The 23,709-nt window shown below is 43.7% G+C and overlaps 2 protein-coding genes and 1 non-coding gene across 3 annotated transcripts in view; 1 reads left to right on the top strand and 2 right to left on the bottom strand.

Moving 5' to 3' along the window:
- Positions 1–12,219, bottom strand: part of SGTB (small glutamine rich tetratricopeptide repeat co-chaperone beta) — a 47,763-nt gene extending 35,544 nt beyond the window's left edge. Inside the window, exons 1-2 of the mRNA XM_075541097.1 lie at positions 11,951–12,219; positions 10,716–10,838 (exon numbers count right to left, since the gene is read on the bottom strand). Of these exons, the coding sequence (XP_075397212.1) occupies positions 10,716–10,815 (100 nt within the window). The 5' untranslated portion in view covers positions 10,816–10,838; positions 11,951–12,219. The remainder of the gene's footprint in view (positions 1–10,715; positions 10,839–11,950) is intronic.
- Positions 12,220–12,361: 142 nt separating this feature from the next.
- NLN (neurolysin) overlaps positions 12,362–23,709 on the top strand; it is a 134,487-nt gene continuing 123,139 nt past the window's right edge. Inside the window, exon 1 of the mRNA XM_075541098.1 lies at positions 12,362–12,598. Within this exon, the coding sequence (XP_075397213.1) occupies positions 12,558–12,598 (41 nt within the window). The 5' untranslated portion in view covers positions 12,362–12,557. The remainder of the gene's footprint in view (positions 12,599–23,709) is intronic.
- LOC142441933 (U6 spliceosomal RNA) lies at positions 18,700–18,806 on the bottom strand. The gene has a single exon (XR_012783210.1). It is a non-coding gene; the product is annotated as a U6 spliceosomal RNA (small nuclear RNA).

Raw genomic sequence — 23,709 nt, forward strand, 5'->3', positions numbered from 1 at the left:
GATTTATATTTATAGCCCAGCTATTATAGGAAGGCAACTTGATTTCTTATTCTTCACTTAAAGAAAAATGCCATCTAGAACATAATCTCTCAATCTGTGCATTCCATCACATTCTTACTGAGTACTTACTATACGACAGTGTAGAAAAAGCAAGCCGTTAATAGTGTACTCCCACCCATCAAAACCTGAGAAACATCCTAGGGCTTAATCAAGATTAGAGTGGGGAAAAAATTAGGGGTGTGTGTGTGTGTGTGTGTGTGTGTGTGTGTGTGTGTGTGTGTGTGTGTGTGTTTTAATGTGAGAAATATAATTCGTAAACCTGTTGTTTAAAATCAGGCACAAGTGAGTACCAGCAACCATACATGACCTATAGGTTTTCAGAGACTGTAGATATTTATTGGAGTAAACAGCAGCATCCTTCTCTCTGGCACATAAAAAAACAAACCAGTTCACAGCTATCAAGTCAATTCTGACTCATAGTGATCCCAGAGGACAGGGTAGAACTGCCCCTTTTGAGTTTCTGATCCGGAAGAGGTAAATCCATAGAGGCAGTAACTGGACAAATAGGTTCTTGGTGGTATGGCAGGGGAGGTTGGGGGGAAATGGGGAGCTAATAACACTGAGGACAAGAAAGAAGAAAAGGTTCTAAAGTTGACTGTGGTCATGATTGCACATCTCTTCTTCATATGATTGACCTATTGAATTATATGATGTCAATTATATGTCGATAAAACTGTTTGTAAAAGGGAGGCTTTAAATCAGTGTCTTCCAAAGTGAGTGACACCCCTCCTTCGGGGCACTGGAATGATCCACAGAGGCTGCAAAAGCAGACACCTACCCTTACCCTGGGACTATGGGCTATCATGCAAAATCTTTTAATTGCCAGGGTGGCAATGAGCTTTTTGTCTTTTCGTTTTTCCCCTGAAAAGAGGGTGGAAGGCCAAATAAGTTTGGTAACCTATTCGTGCAAGGAAATGGACCAAGCCAATACTATGTTCTACAGTGATCATCAGAAAGCAGTAAACCGAGCAGAGAGGGAAAATCACTGGCAATTCTTATCCTAGCAGTGCTCTGGTTGGAGAAAGAATTCTTTCCTGGCTCCACATGATGAAGCTTACATATAATAGAAAAAGACAGGTAGACAAAATAAGTAAAATACAGAGCATGTGAAGTGACGGGAAGTGGCTGTTCTATATTTGGTGCATGACAAGACAACTGGTACGACTGGAGTGGAGAGCAAGCAGAAAGACACACTGGGACATGATGCAAGAAGGAAAGGCTAACAGATGACAGACGACAAGACACTTTAAATGGCATCTTCAAAGGTTTTAGATCCATATTTAGGCAAATGGAGAACCATTAAACAATTTCGTGAAAGGAGTACTAATGCAGGTGGGTGTGTGCTTAGAACTTGAAGTCGGGGTGAATGGATTAGAGAAGGAAGATGCACGAGAGGAGCAGGAGACAGGGGGATTTCTATTTAAATGATACAAAGGCTGACGAGGGCAAAAACAATGCAGTAAGTACACCCTACCCTCTCTCTAACAGTCTGCTGCAAGGGAGTGAGAGCCAGGACTGATCTGGACAGAGCTCTCGCTCACTCGGTGCCACCAAGAGACCGCCAGCGCATGGGGACCCTATTGGCCAGGGAAGAATGGCCCCAAGCCTGGGGTTTCCAAGCCTGGGACTGTTTTCGAGAATAGCATGCCCCATCGTTCTCCCGCAGAGGAGGGGTAGTCTCAAGCTTGCAGAGCGCAGCTCAGTGTGTAACCACTTTGCGACGACAGTGCTCTAGTTGAAAAAGAATTCTCTTCTGGCTGCACATGATGAGGATCTATCCAAAATGCCCAGGGTGCGTTTCGACAACTTTTTAAAAGTACACGTTAATTGTGCTCCGGACCAGATGACCTCTGCCACTGAAGAAACTCAACTGCTGTACTCTCAATATCCGCAGAGCAGGCTCCTCGGAAAAAGACCTGAAGCCACTACGGTAGCGATTTCGAAGCGCCAGTATCTTCTAGATGGAAAACAACCAGCTCACTCAGCTCTCATTCTTGCCCCTTCCACTTCCCTCGCAAGCAGTCAACACTGTGGGCCACAATGAGAGAGCCCATTTCCACAAAGATAGTTTGTGGTATGTATGTGTAAATAAAATATGAAATATAAGTAAATATGGGGGGACTCTCCTTGATGAATAGGCTTACTTACTGATCAAATTAATCATTTCCTTTATTGTATCTGTAATTTATATACTTTATTCATCTTTGGCCCTTAAGAGAGTCTGGCAGATTATAGATGCTCAATAAATATAATCTCCTGCCTTCATTTCTTCCAGTAATAGTAACAATTTAATTTCAAAGGAAATAAAAAACTGTCAAATCTGTGGAACAAAACATTCCTCACTTAAAAAATAAACAGAACCTACAGAAGCTTACAAACTTAGTCACATATTAGAACCTGAGGCTTGAGAGGTAAGACGGACCCAAGGAAAGCCCATGTTGTGGCTTACAGCCCTAGCTGCTGAGGAAAACCGCTCCAGTGCCTTCGTTTCTGCTGCCACTAAGCTTTAAATAAAGCTCTGGCATAGACAAGGGACTTCAAAAAAGTTCATGGAAAAATAGATTGAAAAGATCACGGTGGAATTTCCCCATAAACTTTTTGAAGTCCACCCATATAATAAAGCCCGTGAAAACCCGAGTCTGTGTAAGGTAGAAACCTGTCAGAGCAGGAAAGGTAAAATGTTTTCCACTAACAGAGCAACAGCCAAGTGGTAAGTACCCTGTAACAGGTGGAATACCTGTGAGACCTGGAAAGCCAAAGCTATCCCGTCAAGTTCAGCTCTCACAGATTTCACTGTACTGAACTCTTAAATTCCATTAAAGGAGGTAGCTTAAATGTACACACACACACACACACACACACACACACAAAACTCTGTTTTAAGAAACAACCTGGATTGTGAAAATGCTTGACATTCAATGCTTACATTTATGTTGAATGACACCTAGTTTACTGAACAAATCCCCCATAGTCATAGAACTTGATAATTATTCATTCAGGTAAAATAAATAAGTAAATCTAGGGGAAATTATTCAATGTATTTGGACTTCCAGATTCTCCTTTAAGAAACAAAGATAATTACATGTGATCCTCCTGTTAGGACAGTGGCTCTCAACCTTCCTAATGCTGCAACCCTTTCATACAGTTCCTCCTGTTGTGGTGACCCCCACAACCATAAAATTATTTTTTTTGCTATTTCATACCTGTATTTTTTGCTACTGTTATGAATTGGGTGACCCCTGTGAAAGGGTTATTCAACCCCAAAGGGGTCACGACCCCTGGGTTGTGAACCTCTGTGTTAGGAGGGTACATTCAGAAATCAGTCCTAAAATAAACATAAATAAACACTAGATACACTCACATATGGTCTTGTGCCACCGAGTCCACTCTGACTCATAACACTACACAGCAAAGTAGACCTGCCCGATAGCATTTCCTGTCTGTATTCAAACGGCCATGTCTTTTCTCCAGCAAAGTTTCCAATTTCCCACCTTTTCGTTAGCAGCCAAGTGCGTAGCCTTTGCACCACAGTGTAGAACCATGGTACAAAGGGGGCTCAAATACTTCATGGAAAATTCCATCATCTGTCATTTCATTTCTCTACAAACTTTCCAAAGCCCATTCATTTGTATGTACACACACACATATGCACAGACACATACACATTTATGATAAAGTGTTATGGAACAGAATTCTTGACTTGGCAGTGATCAAGAGAAAGACAAGCCAATAATTCTATTCAACAATACTGCATTTATCAGCTTTCACCTGCTTTGGACCCACCATTCTCTGCTTCTGGGTCTCTTGATAGCATCTCTTAGTAGATGGGTGGCTGCTGGTAGTAGCCATAGAATAAATGCCAACTCACAGGAGGGAGCAGCTATTTCCATCAAATAGACTTAGAAACAAAGAGATAAACTGTCACTTGATTCAGTTCATCATTTCAACAAGTATTGAGTACCCGGTGCATTGGGCAGCTAACTGCAATGTAAGCTCTTGAAACCACCAGCGGCTCTGCAGGAGAAGGACAAGCTTTCTACTCCTGTAAAGAGTTAGAGTCTCAGAAACTCACAGGCAGTTCTACCCTGTCATGCAAGGTCACTCAGAGTCTGACAGACTCTGTGGCAGTGAGTTGTTTATTTATTTGATTGTTTGTTTGTTTTTACCATGTGTTAGGCACTTTTCTAAGCACTTGGGCTATATCAGTGAATGGAACTTAAAAGGTCCCTGATTTCTCGGAGGGGAAAGCAGACAATAAGCAAGTGCTCCAAGGTAAGGAGGTGGAAAGTGGTGAGGAGAGGAGCAGTGGGGAGCTACAGATTTAATAGTCAGGGTAGGTAAGTCTCTGAATAAAAGACTCGGAGAAAATGGTGAGGCCATAATGCAGGGGAAAATGTATCAGCAAACGTGGCTGCTTAAGCAAACAACCTTAAGCAAGGTGGATTCAAAAAGAGGAAACTAATGTGGGTGAAGGCAAGTAACAAAAGAGACAAGTAGAGGAGAAATCTAAAAGATCTCAGAAGTCCATATTAGATAGTCCTTAGACAATGACTAGAAAGCATAAGAAGCCACTGCGAGATTTTTGCCCGGAAGGGTGATGAAGCTTGACATACGTGTTTTAAATGATCCCTCAGGGGCTGGCGTTAAGAACAGTCAATGGAAGAGCAAGGAGAGAAGCAGAGAGCCTAGAAATCCTGGCGAAACATACTTGGAGCTCTAAACAGGATGATGCCATGGGGGAAATAAGAAGTGATTAAACTCCAGGCATGTTTTAAAGGTACAGCCAAAAAGATGTACTGGGAGAAGAATTTCAGAGAAAGAGGCATCCAGAAAGATGCCTCCAAGTTTTTACTCTGAGCAACTGAAGAGCTGGAATTGCCATCTGTGATATTTAGGTTTTCTGTGCCAATATGGCTCCCATAGGAACATGTGGGCAGAGTTTAGCCTGACAATCAGGTCGCAGCTTGTTTTGAGGGCAACTGATATAAATGGGGTTCAGAGGCTTGCCTCCGTCTCGCTGTCTCGCTGTCTCGCTTTCTCCCTGGAGGCAGTCCACACTCTCTACCTTCACCTTCACCTGTTGAGACCCTTGGAGAGCTGCCAGAGCCACACTGAGACATGCAAGAGCTGTGGAGATGTTTCAACCACCATTGGCTCCACAAGGTTTTGCATGCATCAACCTGTGACCTTATTGCATTTGGCATCATTGCATGTGGCTGCATGAGTCTGAAGAGGGATTTATGGATAAGTATCGGACTCATGGAGTAGTGTCAGACTTAGGAACTTGATCTGGATTGGGCTGGGATGTTTTCTTGATATTCAATTACTCCTTGATATGAAGCTCCTTCTTACACATTTAAGAGGGTCTCTGGATGTGTTTCTCTCATCAACCCAGCCTAACAAACCGTCAATCAAGATGTAGAAGTTACAAATAGAACAGGTTTTCAGTGGGGGTTAGCAGTTTACTTGGGGCTATGTTAAATGTGAGCTGTCTGCTAGACATACAAAGGATTCTTGGTGGTGCTGTAGGTTAGGCATTGGGCACCCAACTGCAAGGCCCATGTTTCAAACCCACCAACTACTCTGCAGGAGGAAGTTGAGGCTGTCTGCTCCTGTAAACAGCATGGAACATTTCTGCTCTGGGTCGCTATAATCAGAACATACTCAATGGCAGTGGGTTGGTTGGTATTAGACACAAAAATGGAGATACCTACCCGATACTGAAGACAGAGGTCTACAGTTTCGATTAAAGACCAGGGTTTAGGGTATGCATTTGAAATATGTCAGTATGCAAATAAAGATAAGTTTAAGCAAGCTGGTGAATAATATCACCAAAAAAATGAGTGTAGATAGAGAAGACCAAGCACTGGACCCCAGACACTCCCTGTCCAGTAGAAGAGGAACCAGCAAAGGAGGCGGAGAAGGAATAAACAATGAGATAAGAAGAAAATCATTGACAACTTAAGTGTCCTAGAAGCTTAGAGAATGAAGTATATCTAGAGGAAGGTTGTCCGGTTGTTACCAATAAGTAACATCATGATAAATGGAGAAAAGATTGAATGATTTCATCTTGCTTGGATCCACAGGTAATGCTCAGCACTGGTAAATCTGCTGCACAAAACTCTTTAAAGTATTTAAAACAAGGATGTCACTGAGGACTAACGTGAGTCTAACACAAGCCATGGTGTTTTCAATCTCCTCATATGCATGTGAAAGTTGAACACTGAAGACTGAAGAAGAATCTATGCATTTGAGTTATGGTGCTGGTGAGGGCATTGAAAGTTCTATGCGCGGGGCCAATAAATTACTCAGTGTGGCTCTTCTAGCTAAAGTCTGTAACTCCCACCAAAGGACCTTCTCCTGAAAGGATCTGGTAAGAAGGTGGGGTAGATACTGATGGGATTCACCTGTGAGTAACTGTAAACAGGATTCCCTAGAATGTAATCCTGCTATGTACCAAATGAGCCCCCTGAGAAGCAAGAAGATGTCATCACTAGCAAGAGCCAGGAATGGAGTGTATCCTATGGAGAATCCTGGCCAGGGAACCTCCTGGATCCAGAAGACAGCTGTAACATCAGAGAGGAGCAGCAGCAGGACCAGAGAAAGATCAGGGGCAGAGTGGTGAGCTTCCCCACCCACGGAGCAAGTAAAGCTGAGTGCTTTGTGAAGGAGGCTGCCTTGTGGAATGGGTTGACTCTGGGCACTCAATTGGGGTAGTTGGAAATGTATGCCTTTAGGGTAAGGCTTACAGTGGAGTGGTATGCCCCCTTTGGGCTTTTATTAGCAGACCTGAAAGAACGTTGTAATGCGTCCTGATAAACAACTGTCCGGAGCATTTCTCACCACATTGCAACCTGTTAACTTCTTTAATAAACCCTCTAATCATGAATTTTGTCTGTGGGTCTGCATGGTCACTTCAATGGTTATTAGATCCTAGATTGGTAAAATGGAGAACACTAATTAAGACATCACACCACAGGGGCTGCCGAAATAACAATCAAATCTATTTTAGATGAAGTACAGCTAGCATGCATCTTAGAGGCAAGGATGGTGAGACTTCAGCTCACTATTTTGGACACGTTGTCAGGAGAGACTGAGAAGGACATCATGCTTGGCAAAGTAGAGGAACAGCAAAAGAGAGGAAGACTCTCGGTACTGACACAGTGGCTGCAACAATGGGCTCAGGCATAGGGCCAATTGTGAGGATGGTGCAGGCAATTGTGAGGCTCGGCAGTGTTTGTTCTATTGTACAAACAGAACAGTGTTTGTTCTGTTGTAGGGTCACTCTGAGTCGGACCGACTCAATGGCACCTAAGAAGAAAAACAACATAGGGCAAGGCTAAGGAAGTAGTCATCAAGTGTTTGAAGGCTGGGAACGGACCGCTGAAGAAAAGAGCACAGGCTCACTGATGATCTTGATGAGAGCACTGGGTGGAGACATGGGCCAAAAGACTGGCCGGAATGGGTTAAAGGAACAAAGGGGGAGAAACTAGACACCTTGTAAAGAGTTTTGCAGCAAAGAAAGACCAAAAAAAGACCCCCCCAAAATGGGCCTTAGTGGGAGAGGGGTCCTTGGACAGGGTTTTTGTTGCTCTTTCTGCTTTAGTAACAACGTAGAACAGGAAGTTTATATTCTGATGAAAATGACCCAACAGAGTGAAAATTTGGTGAATAAAAAGAGTAGAATCGTGGTGATATCCATTGATAAAGGGCCGTGGACAGTTTATTTACGGCAATAGGCAAGCAGGCAGAGCATGCGGGGAGAGAGGCGAGCAGGTGGGTAGATGTGGGTGGAGAGAGGTGAGCAGGTGGGTAGATGTGGGTGGAGAGAGGTGAGCAGGTGGGTAGATGTGGGTGGAGAGAGGCGAGCAGGTGGGTAGATGGCGTAGTGTGCGCCTGAGGAAGCTGTTTTCCATTATTCAGTTTTCTTGGTGAAGTAGGAAGCAAGGTGAGGATTGGAGTGGATGTTCTGGACTTGAGAAGACTAGTTGTGTGTTTTTCTCCATGTATGTACAGCCAAAGAACCCTAGTAGTGCAGCGGTTGAGCACTTTTCTGGTAACTGAATGGTTGGCGGTTCAAACCCAGTAGTTGCCCCCAAAAAGAAACAGAAGCGGTCTGCTTCTGTAAAGATTTACAGCCTTGACACCCTGTGGGGAAGTTCTACTCTAGACAACATGACAACAGATCTGGACTTTGTGGTGGATAGGCAACCACAGCGAGCCAGGCATAGAGTACGGTTTCATTCATAAAATGCTGGCCTTTTGCAAGACAGGTGTGGCTGTATGAAGGACTGATATCGACTGACTATGGAATCTAAGTTCAGCAAGAAGAGGGGCATGAGCAAGATGAAGGGTTAAGAGATCGGTGATACTGATGGGGGTCAGAGAATTGTTGGGGTAAGAGGTCCACAGAACCAGGAGAACAAATTGAGGAAGTCAGGAAGTACAATGTGTAAGAATGAGATTAAGGAGGAGATACAATTTGGTAGTGAAAGTGTTTTCTAAACCTTGGCAGGGCTGACATTTTGGACCATATAGTTCCCCGTGATAGGCGCTGTCCTAGGTGTTGTAGGATAATTAGTGGCATTTTGAGACGCTACCCACTCGTGCCAGCGATAACCTCCTCTGATTATGACATCAAAAATGTCTCTGACCATTGCAAAATCACTGCTGGCGAAGAAGCACTGACCTAGAGGGTGAACAGAGAGCAGGGCTGAGGACCCCAGAGCACCAGAAGAAAGCACATTTCATAACCGAGAAGCCAGTGAACTAGAGAAATCATCTGAGTATACTGTACTTACTGTGTGTCAAGACAGAACACATGTTAGAGGGAGTGACATGGACAAGGAGCAAAAACAAGGGAGAAAATGAAACAGATGTCAGTTGATGGCAAGAATTAGGGGGCGTGGGTGACATGATCTAATAATGAGACTCAAAGCTGATGATACACCAAGCTTGACATAGTGCTGAAGTTGATCCTAGAATTCAGACTCCTTTTGTGAAGGTTTTTCAAATATGTAGAAGGTGGGCAGACACCTCCGCATAGTTTCGTAATCAACTAAATTAGATTCACAGAGTCCAAAATAGGGGCTGGTCAAAAACAATTGGCACCATTTCTGGCTGCCATATATAACCAACAGCTGAAGGCACATACTGGGTATTTCTAGCTGAACACAACCCTAAAAATAGAACTTCACATCTTGGTTTAAAAAAAAAAACTCTCCATTTTCTCACCCTTACAAAGTATTATTCTGTTTTTGAGTAAGAAAAAAGAAAGAAAAATCTTTCATAATTGCATTTATCTGTTTGCCGCAGAGAAATCATAACCAACGTAACTCTCAGATAACTAGCTCACCTATATCTTCCTAAAGCCTAACCATCAAAGAAGACAAAATGACCTTAATATTAATGGACCGATGGCAATTTTCTCCAACTGTGTATCACCTGTTCCTCTCACGGCCACCTGGAAAGACATCATCTTAACAGATTGCAAGGAAATTCGAACCAAATGCTCAGTGTCCATTCCCACCTCCTCGAGGCATATTCACAAGGCAAATGCTTGTTGAAAGTGATAGAACTGTCTCCTTTGAGAGAAGCAGCCTTGAGAGGGGAAATGCATACCGACTTGTTAGAAATGCTCCCACATGCACCGTCTCGTTGCAATCATTAAGTCTTTAGGCCACAACGAAGCCCACTGACTCCTCAGGCTCAGGGACTATACCAAACCCATTTGCAGAATTTTATATTGCTGCAGTTATATTTGACTTAAATTTCACTACGCATCAACAGGAAGACCAGAGGGCGGTGTCAAGAAAACGATGCGATCATCCAAACGCGGGTGAACTTTACAGATTATTAAATCCAATTGTTTAAAGCTTGAACCCAAACAGGAGAAATCCTCTCAATTCAAGTCCTAAATAGGCACTTGACAGCATGCCGAAAATATAATTATATTTTCCCATGGTGCTATTGTGATAACTAGGCCATATGCAACCACTGCTTCTAAACCGGAAGCTTTCCTACTGGGCAGTGAACACAAGAGCTTGAGAGTAAGAACTAGGATTCCAATCTCAGCTTTGGCTCATATTAGCTGGCTACCTTCACGTAACCTATCTAGTGTCACTTATTCATCTGTTAAATGGAAGTAACTTAATAATAAACAGAAATAAAACTTAATAAGCACTGTAGAGAATAAATTCACTACACTATAAGTAGAATAATTTAACATACAGTTATCATTCAATAGATGAAAAATAGCCCCCTGACCATGTTACTAATTCAAACAAAGTAAATAAAAAACATGTCAAGAGATGAGTCTACTCAAGTTAATAGCAAGCCTGCAGGACAGAGCAGAGCTGCTCCACAGGATTTCCAAAGCTGTTGTCTTTATGGAAATCAACAGCGACATAGTTCCCCCTGGAGCACTGGTGAGTTCGAACTGGCACCCTTTCAGTTAACAGCCAAGCACTTCACCACGACACCACCAGGCCTCCTCCTCAGAGAACAGCAATATAATGCATGACCTTACAGTTAGGCCTCCCCTCATGAAAGATCTACAAAACCTTCTGACTTTGCTGTAACGGAGCATAACATCAGCCTTACAGAACGTTAGTCTTTAATTATAATAAAAATAAATGCAAAGAACAGTTGCTCACCTTCTAAGCTCTCCTGTTCATCAGAAGTATATGCATCCATCTGACTTTGTTCCCGTAAGAAACGAATGACGGCGTAAACCAGGTGCTTGATAGATGACATTGTAGAAGCCTAAACACTTTCTCCTGATGAGAATGAAAGCATGGTATGAAGTTGTTTTAATGAATCGGTTGCAAAGGTTACAAAAAGACAAACAAGGTTACAAAGGACATTACAATTAGAGCAAAGCCAAACAACCATGTATCTATCACTTGCTTCTGTTTGTCCTTTTAAACAGCCAGGAGAGCACAAAGTATTGATGGTGGTAATTTATTACACATTTTCATCTCTACCCAGTAACACTTGATTATATTGTCTTGTGTAAGTAAAACTTTTCTCAAAAAAAAAAGCATGTACAATATAATGATTCACTAAGCATTTCACCATAACTTAATAATATACACAGATCCAGAGAGTGATACAGACGCATGTATTTATATATATGTGTGTATATATACATCTCCAAAAGGCCCCAGCACTAAATTAAGGGACATTTCATACTGCTGACTCAGAAGCTATCCCCAATTGGTATTTTCCTCTATTCCATGAGATTTTGTTTTTAATGGATGCATTTATTTACACTCCACTTAGGCAGAGAGAGTTATTTGATGGGCACCTATAATACGAAAAGCGATTCCACTGTTGGCTGCCATCGTTAATAAAACTGGCCTCTGCTTAAACCTACAGACGTGTCACGAAATCAGTGTCTGAGTTGATGGGTACCACACACCCATAGGGGCTCTCTGCAGTGGCTGTGTTCTCTCGGACAAGCTGGAGGCTCCGGATCCTGTTCATTCACACGGAATACTATCGCATCCAAACTGTGGCGCAGAGCCAGCAGACATTAAAGGAAGGCTTATCTTCACTAAAGCGCATCAGCCATCAGCTCCCTGGGATCTCTAATTCAAAGCCAGGGTGTGGTACCCGCCGCTAGGATGTTTATTATGTGTGCACTTATTTTAAAGGCGCTCCCAGATTCTAGGCCAAGGGGTCGCAAGTATTGAATAAGGCCCCAGGGGAAAATCAGGAGGAAAAAAGAATGGGGATGAAAAGGCGTAGTGGGGGGTGGGGGGGGGATGAAAGATAGGTACCCAGCCTCCTGACTTCTCTTCCTTTCTCTCTCTAGAGAGAGCATAACGGCCTCCTTCTCCCTCCCAGGGCAGCGCCTGGGCCTGGACCGGGTGTGCAGCGGGCTTACCGTACAGGCCTCCGGCTGGGGCGGCTGGGGTACACCGTTCCCGGAAAGATGCCCCTTACCAGCAAGAGGCTACAGGACCACCGCAAAGGTCTCTAGGCCGGTCCGCCCGGCCCCTCGTCCTTGGGGGTTGAGCCTGGCTCCCGAGCCGCAAGACAGACAGCGATCACCCAAACTTCAACGGTTTCCGAGGTGTCGCTGTCCGCGCCGCCGCCGCTGTCGCCGCCACTGCCCACCCGGCGGGTGCACTTGACTCGCAGCGCCTGGGTCTCGCTAGGTCCGCCCCTGAGGCGGTACTGCGCGCGCTGGGCGGAGCAGGAGGCGGAGTGTGCGGGGGCGGTACTGGAGGCGGGGCTGGGCAGCAGGAGGGGCGGGGCAGCAGGAGGGGCAGTGCTGGGCGGGGCGTGCCGGGGCCGGAGTGGGCACCGGCGTGGGCTGCCGCACGTGGGAGGGCGCGGACTCAGCAGGCCGCTGCCGCCGCAGAGGTTTCAGCCGCTCTCTGGTCCTCGGTTCGGCCCTCTCGCCGATTCCCAGCCCCTCGACTCAGCCACGCTTCTCCCAAGTCGAAGGACAACGCGCCCGCCGCCGCCGCCGGCCTGTGGGCGCTCCCATGATCGCCTGGTGCCTTTCGGCTGTGCGAGGCCTCCACAGGTACCTCTCGTGTGCGGGTTAACCTTGACCGTGGGCAGGGTGGGGTCTTCTACCCCGACAGTGCCCAGAGCCAGCCTTTCCCGGCCACACCCCGACGACGCTCCAGGGACCCTTTCCCCAGGGGCCTGCACCGCCGAGCCCTGCGGAGCACCTGGCGCGGGAGCCTGGGGCTACCTTTATCCTGCGCTCCCTGGGGAGAGCGTCCATTCCCCTTTGTTTGGGTCGGCCTCCGCCGCAGTGAGCCGGGGCCAGAGGAAAGCTGAACGAAGGCTCGGGAAGGGTTTGACTTTCTTCCGCATCCAGAACTGCAAACCTGTCATTCGAAGGGCCGCAGCCGTAGACTCAGAAAGAGCTGTTCTCTTTGCCCCTTGCACACATCAGTAGCATACCGATCATTCAGTTACTCCAGAGGACACTGTTCGGCTTTGCTGCTGATTTCCGTCCATGCTTTCTGATTTCCTTTTTATATCCCTCTTTTCCAAAGTATATTCTGGCTCTTGCAGGGACAAATTGGCTTGGTCCAAAATTGGCTTTTTAGGGGGAGGGGGGTGGTCAGACTGCTTGGACATGGCTTCAGGCATCCTCAGCTGCCGTTTGGGATTATTTCATACCTCCTCGACCACACCCTCTGCAATGGTCCAAGTAGCAAGATGCTGACCATTAAATTCTGTGCACGAACACAGTGGATGGAGTGGATTTCGGAAACAATGCCACCCTCTCTGCCACTTCCAGATCCAACTCTGAAGTGGTAATGCGGTGAAGATCCAGCAGGGAAAAAAAGAAATGGGAACTATTTGAGAGCGGGTCAGAATGGAGCTGCTTACAGTTCCCTCCACGCGGCTGCTCATCTCGTCGGGAGCTTTGTACTTGCCAGCCTTGTAGTCAGGGTGCATCCAGGGCACAGTGTGAATGCAGTCAATATGAGGATTTTTGAGCACATTTCTGGGTGTTCTTTGTTACTAGGGTGTGTTTTTTTTCTTTCTAATTTGACCTGCTGTTGGTGCCCATGGAGTTACTTGACACAGGTGTGAGCAGAGAAAATTAAGTCTCAAAGTTTGTACTCTCAGGGCCGCTTCGTTAAAATCACCGAGGGCCTAAGGCTGCTGTTCGTGTGGATTATAATGTATTCATATTTACCATATTAGAGATTAAAACAAAAAATTTTCAATCATCTATTAGTTGATTAGAAAATATAACAGGAACAAACCAATGAACATGTATTTTAAACAAAGTAAATAACAAATAGCTATTTTCCAAACCCTATAAGAATCATAGCAAAAAAAAGAATTATGGCATTGCTTGGCATTGTTACAACACTAATGGGTGACTTCATATAGAAATTAGTGTATCCTCCCATCAGCTGCATTTAATCTGTTGCACGCTTGTATTTTTTAAATAGATAAGAAATGATCATGTCCAGCTTTGAGTAGCTAGAAAAGAGTATTTTAATAGCCTTGTTTAGACAGTCATGAATATTCCTTGATAGCATTCCAAAATGCCACCAGTAGTCATTGTTTAAAGGTCATTTACAAAATGAAATCTGAAGCCATATCTGTGAACTTCTCTTACTCTGTTACATTAAACTCCACTGGGCTTTCTTTTACCCTGTGCATGATCTTGTACTCATGCTTGATTTTGTAACATTAGACATGAGGCATTTAGAAAAGAGTGGTTCGCTGTGTTACACAGATCTATGTTGAAACATTTCATTAGATAAGATCAAACTGCACCATTCATTAATAGGATGGACAATTCCATGAGATAAGTCTTCATGAATTAGAAAGTTGTCGGGCATTTGGTGGCAGATATAATATTCCAAATTGCAATTGTCCCCTCAAAGCAGGAGTTGTATCGCTGGTGATAAATGCTGTCAAGTGTTGTTTTGGTTTTTTCCTGCAAGTGACGGCCTCCCTTTTTTTGAGACAAGCTTACAGTTTTGAGAGAATTTCTGTCAGCGAACTCTTAAGTAGCCATCGTTAGTGTATCAATCCTTCGAGTAAAAATGGTGTTTCATGAGAAAGGCAGTGACCGTATGTCAGCTCACGGCTAATTGTAGAAATGCTTTCCTGTTGAAAAATCATTCTAAATCAGTATGCAACAGAAGGAGCTCTGGTGGCATGGTGGTTGACAAGTTGGACTGCTAGCCATAAGATCACCAGTTCGAAACCACCAGCCTCTGCACTGGAGAACGATGAGGTGCTGTGCTCCTGTAAAGTGTTCCAGTCTTGGAAACCCGCAAGGGTACTTGTACTCTGTCCTAGAGTCTCTCGAATCAGAATGGGCACGATGACAGTGAGCGGCTAACAGAAATGCTTTTTGCTTGCTGTGTCTTGTACACACATACGCTGATGAAGTAGATGGCTCTGTTCCCTGGAGGACATTCTAAAGTGAAACTGGCATGATTTTGGGTGTTTGAATGGTGGATACAAAACTAGCAATGCAGTGGCCCTGTCTTGATTTGTGCTAAGGTGCAAGCACTGTCGCTCATCCACGTGGGTTTTGTTTTATTTTTTTAACACCAAGTAAATGTCCACAAAGTTCGAAACCACCAGCTGCCCTGCAGGAGAAAGACAGGGCTTTCTCCTCCTGTGAAGAGTTACAGTTTCATAAGGGCACTTCTTTCCTGTCCTGTGGAGTCACTATGAGTCTTCATGGAGAGATGTCAACAGAGTGAAAAAGGAAAACAATGTCTTCATCTTATTTGAAAAGTATTGGAACTTCTCAAGCTTCTTGGAAGAATCCCACAGGGACCATGACCCTAGCCGCCCCCTGCGTCTGGCACTATGCTTTTGGGAACCCATGACATGTATGTGACATATGAGTTCTGTGCTTTTGCAGGGTGGAAAGCAAATATAGAAAAGTCATCTCATTAATGCACCAGCTGTTTTGTTACGGGAAACATCACTGAAGTCACTCATAGATTCTTAGCCGAGTCCTCTTACAAATGACTTAATCACAGAACCTGCTGTTTCTTTCAAACTCTGTAATATCAAGAAAAGAAGTGTCAATACCAGCCAGCATGGGGAGCCGTCTGCATCCTCCTGAAGTGGGGATGCCAGCAATATTTTTCCTACTTCCTAACACGTAAGAGTTCGCTTTCGTGTTAGAAGAGTATCGCAGCTTATCATGAACTGACTGGTGGCTTTCCGCGGGTTCTGAAACTGCCAACTTGGCAGCCAGGACCATCATCTGCGAGCCAGCTTCTTGGGAATCACATGACTAGGGATCTAGATGTTGGATTGTAATTGCTCAGCGATGCCCTTAAATAAATCATGCAATCTCTTGACCCTTTCTCGGGTTCCTTATTTTGTAAAATAAAAAATAACTGGACCATTCTTTCAACTCTAAAATGTTACAATTAATCCAGGAGAATAACTTCTAGCCCAGCTAGATTGCACAGCAGATTTGCCAAGTACACTGAAGTGAAATGACTTAGCGTAGATCTTCTTTCCAGTCTTTCTAATGGCTTCCATTGACTGGTTGGGGGCATGCAAATAAAGTGCCTGGGAACTCTAATAAGGGATCAGACAGTTTTGCTACTTGTCTGGACACGAAGTGAGCCATGTCAGAAGCAAGAAGGAGAGAATTCCATAACTCTCAAGAAAGAAGAACAATGGAGAAGTTACAGACCGTGAACCAGAGTGGAGGGCAGCAGTTCGCAACCTGTGGGTTGCGACCCCTTTGGGGGTCGAATGATGCCATCAGAAAACACATAAATATTTCACAGTGTATAATTACATAATGCTTTGTGGTTAATCATGATGCTTTCAGTATGTTCAATTTGTAACAATGAAAATGCATCCTGCATATCAGTAGCAAAATTACAGTTATGAACTAGCAATGAAAATAGTTTTATGCTTGGGGTCACCACAACATGAAGGACTGTATTAAAGGATCGCGGCCTTAGGAAGGTTGAGAACCACTGGTGTAGGACTTCCTGGCCCATGGAACAAGGAAAAAGCCTAGTGGTTTGGGGTGCTAGCCTAGCTTAGCATGGGGTACCCTTTGGGCATTAACCCACACCCAAAGAACTTTGTGGCCTTCCCTGAGCAGGGGAGAGGAGTGGAAGGGACGGTCAAGGATGACTCAGTATTGTTTAGATGGATTGTAAGTGTGCTACCCCTAGTTTCCTTTTTCTCTTAAAAAAAGAGAAAATAACACTGGTTTTTAAGACTTAGTGGGGAAAAGACATGATGGAAATGCATGTTCATTATAGAAAACTTAGAAAATACTGACAGGCAGAAAAATATATATAGTTAAATATATATAGTTTTATAGTTAATATATATATAGTTCACACATCCTGAAGAATTACCACTAAATAGTGTTTTACAAATTAATTCTTTTTAACAAAAATGACATTTTTCCATGGCATATACTATAAAACACATTTTCATAATTTAAATATCTTCCACATAGTTCATTTGAGGATGTAAAATAATTCCTACTGTTGGGCATGACAACAGTTTCTAACTTCTTAATATGAGGAACAACAGTATTTGGATAAACATGATTTTTAATGTTTTTCTAAGTTCTTAACTGTTTCCTAAAGATGAGTTACCAGACATGGAATTCATTCCTCACATCTTAAAGATCTTTGATGCATACGAACATGTTTTACTCCAAAACTCTTCCAGAAGTATCCTCCTACCAACAAAGAATGCAGCATTTCTCACATTTTGAAATTTTATCCTTACCAATTTGGTGGTGGAAATTGTTCTTATCATAATTTGTATTTATTTACATTCTTAAGGGTTTATTTAGTGGGTAGGATCCTTTTGTAAAAAATTAGGATTTGTATTCCAGAGAGTTGTGGGTTTGAGGATACCCTATGGAAAGTCCTAAAAGGTCAGACAAATTACAGTATTTATTAATTTAGCAATCTTTGTATACCTTCCTCTAATCAAATAAAAATTGAAATCCATCACCCAGATCCAGTAAATATAACTAAAAAACCCAAACTCACTGCCATTGAAGCGGTTAGGACAGAGTAGAATTGCCACCTGTGGGTTTCCAATACTGTAAATCTTGAGAATCGTGTGGACGTTCTATCAGGGGAGGGCAGCAACTCTTCTACCCTTGACCGAAGGACGGTCCTCCTATAGGGGAAGGCCGCCCTCTTCGTCTGAGCGCGCAGCTTTGGGAAGAGAAGCACCTGGATCAGTGAGGGAGGAAGGGGACATCCGCTTAGCCAGCCAGATCAGCCGAATCAACTCTGGCGATCAACGGGATGACAGATGTCGCAACCAGATCGCCCTCACATTCCAAGACTAAATCTTTACAAGAAATATAAAGGCTTATCTTTCTCCCCTAGACTGGCTGGTGGTTTCAAACTGCTGACCTTGTGGGTTCTCTTTATATAACCGCCAAAAATTTAGGAGAATGGTGCTAGAACGGGGTGGGGTGTGTGTGTCTTAAGTTACAAGTATTGAAAATTAGTACTGAAGGAAGAGTCAAAGCTGCAGTGAAAACATTGGGGAGGGGGGTGGAGAAGAGGGGGAGGGCCCAGAAATCAACAGAAAAACAACTGAAATGTTTCCACAAATAAATCAAGTTCATGCCAAAAATTTGGAAGCCTGCTACCTAGGGAACTAGCTGGAAGAGACCCATATTTCTGCCTATTCCAGACAAAAGTGATCCAACAAAATTCAGAAACTATTGAGCAAAATCATTAATACCACATGCAAGTAAAGTTTTCCAGTGGATAATTAAAAAACTATTTCAGCATGTACACCAGCAGGGAGCTCTCTGAAACTGAAGATGAAAAGCATCTTGAATGAGAGATATCATCGCTGATGTCAAATGGAATTTGGCTAAAAGCAGAGTACCAGAACGATGCTTGCTTGTGTTTTATTGACTCTGCAAAGGCATTCAAATTTGCAGATTATAACAAATTATGGATAACATGAAAAGGAATGAAAATTGCATAATACTTCATTGTGCTCATGCAGGACCCATACATGAGCCAAGAGAGAGGAATAGAACACAGGAACGTGCCTGGTTTAGAATCCAGAAAGGTGTGTGTCGGGGTTATGTGCTTTCACCATATGCTTTCAATTTGCTGAGGAAATAATTCAAGAAGGTAGACTTTTTTTTTTTTTTTTAATATGGAACGCTTCACGAATTTGCGTGTCATCCTTGCGCAGGGGCCATGCTAATCTTCTCTGTATCGTTCCAATTTTAGTATATGTGCCGCCGAAGCAAGCACCAAGAAGGTAGACTTTAAGAGAAGGAACGTGGTACTGGGATTGTAGAAAGCTACGTGACAGCCTGAGATATGCAGATAATACAGCCTTGCTCACTGAAAGCCAGCATGACTTGAAACATTTACTGATGAGCATTAAAGACTGAAGTCTTCATTTTGGGTCACACCTCAACATTAAAAAAAAAATCCTCACAACTCAAACAATAGACCCCATGAGATACAGAAAAAGAATTTAATCCAGGATGCCATTTTATTTGGATCCACCATTTTGGAGGAAGTATAGTCAGAATACTCCCATCCTTTGGACGTGCTATCAGGAGGGACTAGTCGCTTGGCTGAGAATTGGGTCAATGAAACAAGATGGATTGAGAGAGCGGCTGCAACAGTTGTGAGGGTGCAGCAGATCAGGCAGTGTTTCATTCTGTCATCGATGGGGTCACTGCGAGTACGAACCACCAAAATGACCAACAGCCGCCTCTAAGGGACCAATCACTTCGTCTTTCCCCTCAAGAGCCGCCGAAGGGTTCCAGCCACCAGCTGTCAAGTCAGCTGAGCACTGTTTCAGAGTTAATGGAGCAGAGAAATGGAGAGTTGGGCCCGAATTAGCTATCACTGACCACACTCAAAGACCAAGCCTATCTCATGCCGTCGAATCAATTCTGATTCCTAGTGACCCTACCACACAGGCACATAAGAAAAGCTCAAGAAATATTAGCTATTGTTCTTGTTTTTGTGAATTGCCTACTTTTTGTTTTATAAATTTCAAGTTGGAGTTATTACTGTACACTGGCTCCTCATAGGTGTTTCAGTTTCTTAAGTATCTTTTGGCTTTGGAATCTGGGATGGCTGTTACTTTTGCATTTCCACCTTGCAGAAGTTTACATTTTTCTTGCTAGTGATTATATCAGTTTTTACCTTTGTGGCTTATACTTCTAATCGTTAAAGGAGACGGGAGAAAAAAAGAAAATCAACATACATACAGATAGATGTAGACATATAGATACAGATAGGTATCTGAAAGTCCAGCTTACAAAACATGGGCTTCTGATTTTCTGCTACTTACCATCAAAGACCCTCTCTCATTCCACCTACCATAAAATTATCTATAGCTCCTATTTGACTGTCCAAAGGTGCTCTTTGTTTCCAGCCACACTTGCCATGGTATCCCTGATACCTAATGCTATACTTATTGTCATGACCAAGAGGGATCTGCTCTCTGTGCCTCACAGGGTCACAGGCAGTGTTACAGTGACTGGAATAATCGCAAGTTTCAGCTGAAGCCCGCGTGCTACAATATGTATGCCACAATGTATAACACCAATACTATATGGGCCACAAACTTGAGTGATATCATTCTAGTGATGAGGTTTATGTATGTGTACACTCTTCATTCAGTCTTATTTGCCAAGGTACAAAATAGTGTGTGTGTGTGTGGGGGGGGGAATTATTAACAGAGATAAAGGATATTCAATCCCAACTATTACGTGCAAAAGCCTCATGTACCGTCCAGTTAATAAATATGCATACTTAGTAACCCCAGGCTATGAATGTTTACTACTCTCAGTATCTAAATTTATAATGTTCCCTTAAAATCCCCACTCTTCTGCTGCTGTCCTCTATCTGAGCAAATATCACCATGTGCCCAAGTACCAAGCCTGGGAATCAAGCCTGGCTTCTTTCTCCAGCTCCTCTACCCTTTCCATCAGCTCCAAAAACCAAATTCATCACCATGGAGTTGATGCTGACTCCTAGCCACCCTATAAGAGCAGGATAGAACTGTCCCTGTGAGATTCTGAGACTCTCTCTACAGAAATAGAAAGCCCCCAAGGAGTGCATGGTAGTTTCGAACTGCCAACCTTTCGGTTAGCAGCCCAACAAGTAACCAGGATCTCCTTTTACTTCAGCTACCGAGTTCTAAACAGTCTGCAGACCCTTTCTCTATCTGCAATGCCGCCACCACAGTGCCAACTCTCAGCTGGGGATGTTTACTTCCCACTAATGTCTTCTCCTTATGCGAACAAAGATCTTTAGGAAGTGCAAATAGGACGTATACACTCCACCTCAAAATTCATTCGCATCTCATTAACCTTAATAAAACAAACATTTCTTAATAGGATTTATAAATTGGGGATTGTGGTGACTGGGGAGAGGGCAGATACAGGAGCCTTGGTTGTAGAGTGGCATAGGTGGTGGACTGCTAATTACAAGGTCAGCAGTTCCAATCCACCAGGTACTCTGCAGGGAAAGATGAGGATTTCTGCTCCTGTGAAGATTCACAGCCTCACAAACCCCAAGCGGCAGTTCCCCTCTGTCCGATAGTGTCACTTGAGTTGGGGTTGACTCAAGGACAGGGAATTTGAGTCTACACGGTTTAAAAGTCTCTGGGTGAGGCAAAGAGCCAACACTCTTCGCTGCTAACCAAAAGGTTGGAGGGTCAAATCTACCCAGAGGTGCCTCATAAGAAAGCCTGGCAATCTGTCTCGTAAAAATTAATCACTGAAAACTCCTTGGAGCCCAGTTCTACTCCGACATTTGGGATTTCCCTGTGTTGGAATTTTTTAACAGCAGCAAGTTCGCTTTCTGTTTGTTATAAAATCTAATGTCTACTCACCTTCCCCAACTCCCTCCTCTCACTGTTGCCCATTGAACTGAGCAGTCCCATTCTCATCCGCTGGCATTAATTTGCATACCCAGATCCCTTCCTTTAAGGAGGTTCTGGTGGCACTGTGACTTAGGGAGTGGGCAGCTAACCACTCGGTTGATGGTTCAAACCCCAGCTGCTCCAGAAGAGAAGACTGGACTTTTCCTCCTGTGCACAGTGACAGTCTCAGAAACCCACAGTGGGCCACTGTGAGTCAGCATTGACTTGGCAGTGAGAGAGTTTCTGAAAAGATTTCCTTTCTCTTTGAAGTCTCTTGGGTGCCCTTCTCCGATCATATCCTCTTCTTCATCGTAGAATGAACCACTGCTCTGGATTTGTCAGCCTCTTTCCTTCTGGGAGAAAAATGGGGCTTTCTACTCTTCGAAAGCGTCACGGTCTTGGAAAGCACAGGTGCAGCCCTGCCCTGCCCTGCCCTGTGGAGTCGCTGTGAGTTGGCAGCAGCTCGGCGGTGCGTTTGGTTTTCATTTGGTCCCTTTCTTCATACTGTTACCACAGACGTGTTTTCTTAAACAAGGTATGAGTTGCGTGTGGTAGTGGCTCTTTTTCACCCATAAGATCTTTCACTGCGTGACACTTTCTTGTCCACCAATATTTGGCTTGATTCTAGCTTTGTGCTACCACAAGCAGTACTGCTATACATATTCTTTTTTTAAATCATTTTATTAGGGGCTCATACAACTCTTACCACAATCCATGCATACATCAATTGTGTAAAGCACATTTGTACATTCATTGCCCTCATCATTCTCAAAACATGTGCTCTCCACTTAAGCCCCTGGCATCAGCTCCTCATTTTTCCCCTCCCTCCCCGCTCCCCCCTCCCTCATGAATCCTTGCTAATTTATAAATTATTATTTTGTCATATCTTGCCCTGTCCGATGTCTCCCTTCACCCATTTTTCTGTTGTCTGTCCCCCAGGGAGGAGGTTATATATAGATCCTTGTAATCAGTTCCCCCTTTCCAACCACCCCCTCTCCACCCTCCTGGTATCGCCACTCTCACCACTGGTCCTGAAGGGATCATCCACCCTGGATTCCCTGTGTTTCCAGTTCCTATCTGCACCAGTGTACATCCCCTGATGTAGCCAGATTTCTAAGATAGAATTGGGATTCTCGTAGTGGGTGGAGAGGAAGCATTTAGGAACTAGAGGAACGTTGTATGTTTCATCGTTGCTACACTGCACGCTATACATGCTCTTATCATTTCTTCAGATACAAATATGCGAGGATAGACCTCTCGGAGAACTTGCTGGGTTATAAGATGTATACATCCTACCTTTACAAAATCATGCCCATCTTTTTCCAGAGTGGTGATCCTAAAGTGTCCCCTGTCCCATATAGTATCCATTAGTAACTCTTGATCTGCCAACATCAGCTATTCCTGGTGTTGGCAGACCTTTTCCCAATCTAATGATTGTAAAATACTATCTCTTAGTTTTGTAAGCTGTATCCTATGCCCTAATGAGTTTTAATGTATTTTCATGTTTATTTGTGATTTGCGTTTTATGCGAAGTTTTGACCTGTGTCCTTTTCGCCACTGGGTTCTTTGTCGTTTACATATTGAGTTTAAGCATTAATTATATAATCTAGGTACTTTTCATTAAAGAAATATAGAGTGATCTGTGCCAGCTGCTCAGCTAAGCTCTGGACACAACAGTGTGGACATGAGCTCATGCCCTCTGTCTTGTCAGGGGTCTGAGAATAAACAAGTCTATCAGATAGGTCAAGGGTGAGAAGTGCTGTCAGTAGCATGTTCATTTATTTTCCTTCAGGGGGATTTACCTGACTCTTGCCTCACTGAGTCCCCCATATGCTGTACTTTCATGCACACAAACGACTATTATTAGCCATTGTGTAAGTCTGGTTAGACTACAGAAATAAATTCATAGACACTCATGTGTATAAGAAAGAGCTTTATATACAAGAGCAGTTGAATATTGAGAAAACATCCCTGCCCAGTCCAGATCAAGTCCGTAAGTCCGATATTAGCCTATATATCTGATACTAATCTATAAAGTCCTCTTCAGACTCACAAAGCATATGCAATGACACTGAATGCAGGAAGATCACAGGCCAGTAGATGGAAAGTCTTGTGGATCCAGTGGCGTTGTAAGCATTTCAGCGTGGGTAAGGTGTTATCAATAAAGTTTTCAGTGGTTAATTCCTCAGAAGCAGACAGAGTATTCCTCCTTAACAAAGGTGCATACAGGTTTTTGGGATACTGAGAAATTGTGAAGTTGTAGAA

This window comes from Tenrec ecaudatus, chromosome 2, assembly GCF_050624435.1.
Source record: "Tenrec ecaudatus isolate mTenEca1 chromosome 2, mTenEca1.hap1, whole genome shotgun sequence".
Classification (NCBI taxonomy): domain Eukaryota; kingdom Metazoa; phylum Chordata; class Mammalia; order Afrosoricida; family Tenrecidae; genus Tenrec; species Tenrec ecaudatus.